The following is a 4212-nucleotide window of genomic DNA, read 5'->3' as shown; positions in this document are numbered from 1 at the left end:
CTCCCCACGTACTGGGAATAGCCATTTCCTGGTCCAGTGCTCTCCCCACGTACCGGGAATAGCCATTTCCTTGTACAGCGTGCTCCCCACGTACTGGGAATAGCCATTTCCTTGTACAGCGTGCTCCCCCCCTACGTATTGGGAATAGCCATTCCTACTGATCAATGCTGGGCACATCACGTGACTTGCCTCTTATGGCTCCAGTAGTCCACTAGTATCTGTGCCAAGTCGTCGGGACACCTTTCTCTACCATGCCACAGCCTGCGGCCATAAGGTCACTTCGTGACATTCACTAAGGATTGCATATCCCTTGCCTCGTGGACTGTCGAGGGCAACCTCTGTCGCATGCAGAAGCGGAGCTACACAATGCCAGTAGTTACGGGAACGCGCAGAGCGCAAAATGCAAGTTGCGCTAGTGTCACTATGGTTGACCGAGATTCCCATTTCGCGTGCGAGGCGAGGTAGAAAAACAAAGTTCGCTGGGGCATCGGAAAGACACTGAATGCACCATGGAAGGCTGTGGTCAAATTCTCCTTTGCACAACCGTTCTCCTTACAGCGAAAACGATCCCTAGAAGAGGGCCCGTTCCCATGACCTGTGGTTCTGGCTGACGTCGTTGGATGTCTTTCGAGGGCCCCTTTTTGGGCTCCAACATTCCCATTCACTTCCAGAGAAAACGGTTCTGTACTATACCATTCAAAGCTGCGGATTTGCCATTGCCTCCCAAATCGGTGACCTGTATGAGAGAAGGCAATGGCCTATTTCTCGTCCCCTCTGAAAGAGAGGACATCAGGGTCACGACAAATGAAGTCCTTGATACCTGCGGGACGATCGCCGCCGTCCATGCGAAAGATACCTCCTAAACTTCTGTCGCCACAGTCGCCCTCGAGTGATAATGTCTTCAGTATCCGCAGCTCATGCGACCTTGCAGGCTTTTGAAAAGCGAGATAAAAGAGAAGGAAGCGTCCCAAAAAAGAGTGGTGGGCGAAGAGCGAACGAGAATTTCGAGAAGCGCAAACGCAGTCTCCTTAGAAAATGCAATGAGACTGTTGAATTATATGACGCAGATCTATATATCGCTGTTCGCCGGAAGGGGAAGTGTACGGTGTATTCAAGTTGTTTCGTTTCCAGTTGGCCTCCTCGTCAAGAAGATATGGTGAGCTTTTACCCTCTACATCCTACATCCTAACTAAGAATATTGTAGGAAACTTACTATCCAGTCCCTATTGTGATGACTCCGGAAGATTTTCGAAGAGAGACTACGGACGACAAGGAAGCTAGCAGTTTGGGTGAGAAAGGTGGCTTCTTTGACGAGCCGACCTCGTCAAGGCCCGCCGCATGATCGTCGGTAGTCGGAGGGGGACTCAAAGGACCTTGAAAGCTGTCGGGTGTAGACAGGATGGAGGATGGTCAGCCTTGAGTGTTTGGATGAGCGGCACAGGTAATATCAGTTATCACACCAGCAACTTGAGTAGTGTTCTCAAAACCTCTCTTCCCTTCTATAGCAACACGTCCTGGAACATCAACCTCATCGTCAATGGTTTGGCCGACCAGAAGTCGGTGTCGACTTCCCAGATTGGCCATCTTGATTGTGTAGTGCTTCTGCAGTATCTTAATGCAGTGGTCGAGCGGGCTCACCCAAACCTGAGTCCATCTAGGCACATAGGCGAACGGTGGACGAGTCTCGGTCCCCAACCTTAGTTGCGTCTATCAGTGCTCGTGTCAAAGCCCGTGGAAAGAGGAATATGGGCACTTTTGTATGAGGGCAACAAGAGACTAAACTCAGGCATGTGAAAATCATATCATCGTCTCATGACTGGGCAACAACTTCCGACACCCATCCAGACTCCAAAGTCCGCCAAAGCGCCCAGAATGGGGTCCTGTGAGGTCCAGAAATGAGGAACCTTTGCGTAAGCCGGGCTCGGCAACCATTGATAGAGGTTCAAAGGTAGGTCAGCTGATTACACGGGTCCATTTACGGAAGGTTAAGCGTCAGCGTTGCGTTGTGGGACAAAGGTTTCTTAGAGCGGGAATGTCCTGCAGGCAACATCACGTGCCTAGCGGGGTGCCGAACGTGGCCCTTGCGGCTCTGCGAAAGACTAATTACTCATTTCCCGACTTTTCATTCGTCTCCATCCCCACTTGCAATGCCTGGTTCTGTTTCCGCGACTGGCCAGCCGCAATCATGCAGGCCTCATGGTTTTTTTCCGGTTGGAGACATGACATGTGTTAAAGTTTGACTGTGAAATGTGGCGTAAAGCTGGGTGCAGATTTGGGCCCCTCTCCATCGACGGCATTATGGGCACCTCGAATGCACATGAAAGACAATGGCCATTTAAGACAGGGTCCTACCGTGTGCCCACTGGGTGCGAGGCCATAGATCTCATTTCGAATAGTCCAGGAGCAGTATGTACTGTAGCAGGACAACACCAACGATGAGTTTTGGTAGAGGTTCGGCTCTTTCCCGCCTCATGAAAATGATACTAATATGAATTCCAGTCACTTGATCGGATGCTCTCTCATCTACACGATAATCCAGAATACGCATATGAATACTTTTGTCAACACAAGGATAAACGCGATTCGTTTATTTCTGCTTGCCAAAAAGTATTCAATGTCCAGCAAGGTCCTGGCTCAATCACCTTTGAGTGGAATGTTTCTGGGGAAACCGGGACCGCAACTACTCGATGGGAAATGCTTGAATCGGAAACAGCGTCGACAGTCGCTCCTGGTCCAAAAAAACGTCGAAAGACAGCCGAACTACCGGCTGAGCAAAACCCTTTCTTGTACTCATCTATTACATTTGACGGCTCACAGACGGGCTTGGCTGATCTGGCCAGGAAAGCACAATTGATCGGGAGTCAGGAGACCATTTTAGCTCTCAGAGTCTTTCTTGTGAATTTAAGACGTGACTTTGCAAATATCAAATCCTTCCACAGCTTCCTATGGGATTCGCTTGCTTCGTCGCCTCTCAATCGTGGGAGGACGATATGACTTTATGCAGACGCATTCACAAGCATCAGCCGAAATTCTCTACCTCAATACTCTCGCTTGAACCACCTTAGATGCAGCGCAATCAAGATGACAGGGACAACGCTGACAATCTCGCCCAATCCAGCATACTGTGGCGGAATCCGCGCGTTGACGAAGGCACCCGCGGCCAACAATATAGCGAACAAATTGTAGACAAATGACCAGGCGAAATTGAAGAAGATACGATGTAACGCCGCTTTCGACAGATCCAGTAGCACCAAAATCCCACCCAGGTATGGGCGCACAAGGACGACGTCGGCAGCAGTCTGCGCCACGTCGCTGCCACTGTTCATGTGCACGCCGATGTCAGCTTGAGCGAGCGCCACCGCGTCGTTAGTCCCGTCGCCGCAGAAGATCACAACTTTCTTCTCATCCGCCATCAGGTTCTTAAGATACACCTGTTTATCGCCAGGCGTGCATCTAGATCTCACATGGCTAGCCGGGATTCCCAGCTTAGCGGCAACAGCTTCGACGGCACCAGTATCATCGCCGCTGACTATCGAGATAGCGATGTTGCGCTTTTGAAGCTCAGTAACGACGGAATGGGAGTCTGGGCGGAGGCAGTCGGAGAGGCCGAAGACAGCGATGAGTTGGTCGTTTATTGCTACTCCGAAGACTGTGAGACCTTTGGCAAGGAGATCTTGGACCTCTGGGAGAGTCTCGGCTGAGAGCCAGCGGGTATTGCCGCCGCGAACGTTCGCGCCGTCAAAAGTGCCTTCCACGCCTTTACCGGTGACTGATTTGGAGTCCCCAATCTTAGCAGCATCAACACCATTTTCTTTGAGATAAGTTGATATTGCGGCGGAGACGGGGTGTTTGCTGTCGCAGGTCAAGCCGAGAGTGATGGATTCAACGAGGTCGTCCTTGTTGGAAAGATAGACTGCTTCTGCGACAGACAGTTCACCTTGAGTAAGGGTGCCGGTCTTATCGAAGACGACGTGGGAGACATTGCGGGCAGTCTCGATGGCCATTGCCGACTTGAAGACAACACCATGCTTTGCTGCGACGCCTCCAGCTATGACAACGACCATGGGAACGGCAAGGCCGATTGCGCAAGGACAGGAGACGATGAGGACCGAGATCGCGTATGTGATGGCGTTCACCACTGCACGGCCGCTGTCGTGGTGTCGGACAGAGATGCCAATGGCAACCCAGATCGCGAAGGTTACGATTGTGAGG

General features: G+C 51.4%; 2 protein-coding genes across 2 annotated transcripts; one reads left to right on the top strand and one right to left on the bottom strand.

Annotated features, from left to right (window-relative positions):
* The first annotated feature begins 488 nt into the window (after positions 1-488).
* PV06_11570 (uncharacterized protein) lies at positions 489-1516 on the top strand. Its single transcript, XM_016413276.1, has 2 exons — positions 489-1156; positions 1205-1516. The coding sequence occupies exons 1-2, from the start codon at positions 896-898 to the stop codon at positions 1340-1342; spliced, it is 399 nt and encodes a 132-aa protein (XP_016256371.1). The 5' UTR covers positions 489-895; the 3' UTR covers positions 1343-1516.
* Positions 1517-3038: 1522 nt separating this feature from the next.
* Positions 3039-4064, bottom strand: PV06_11569 (uncharacterized protein; the record flags this gene model as incomplete). The annotated part of the gene is made up of 1 exon (XM_016413275.1): positions 3039-4064. One exon carries the CDS (start codon positions 4062-4064, stop codon positions 3039-3041), a length of 1026 nt encoding a protein of 341 aa, XP_016256370.1.
* Between the last annotated feature and the right edge of the window lie 148 nt (positions 4065-4212).

The sequence above is a fragment of the Exophiala oligosperma genome, assembly GCF_000835515.1.
Source record: "Exophiala oligosperma strain CBS 72588 unplaced genomic scaffold supercont1.41, whole genome shotgun sequence".
Taxonomy (NCBI): domain Eukaryota; kingdom Fungi; phylum Ascomycota; class Eurotiomycetes; order Chaetothyriales; family Herpotrichiellaceae; genus Exophiala; species Exophiala oligosperma.
This window is presented reverse-complemented; position numbering and strand designations above follow the sequence as displayed.

Coding starts and splice junctions, on each gene's coding strand:
- PV06_11570 (XM_016413276.1), top strand. CDS start 896: ATGTCTTCAGTATCCGCAGCTCATGCGACCTTGCAGGCTTTTGAAAAG. Junction 1,157..1,204: donor CTCCTCGTCAAGAAGATATG/GTGAGCTTTTAC, acceptor AGAATATTGTAG/GAAACTTACTATCCAGTCCC.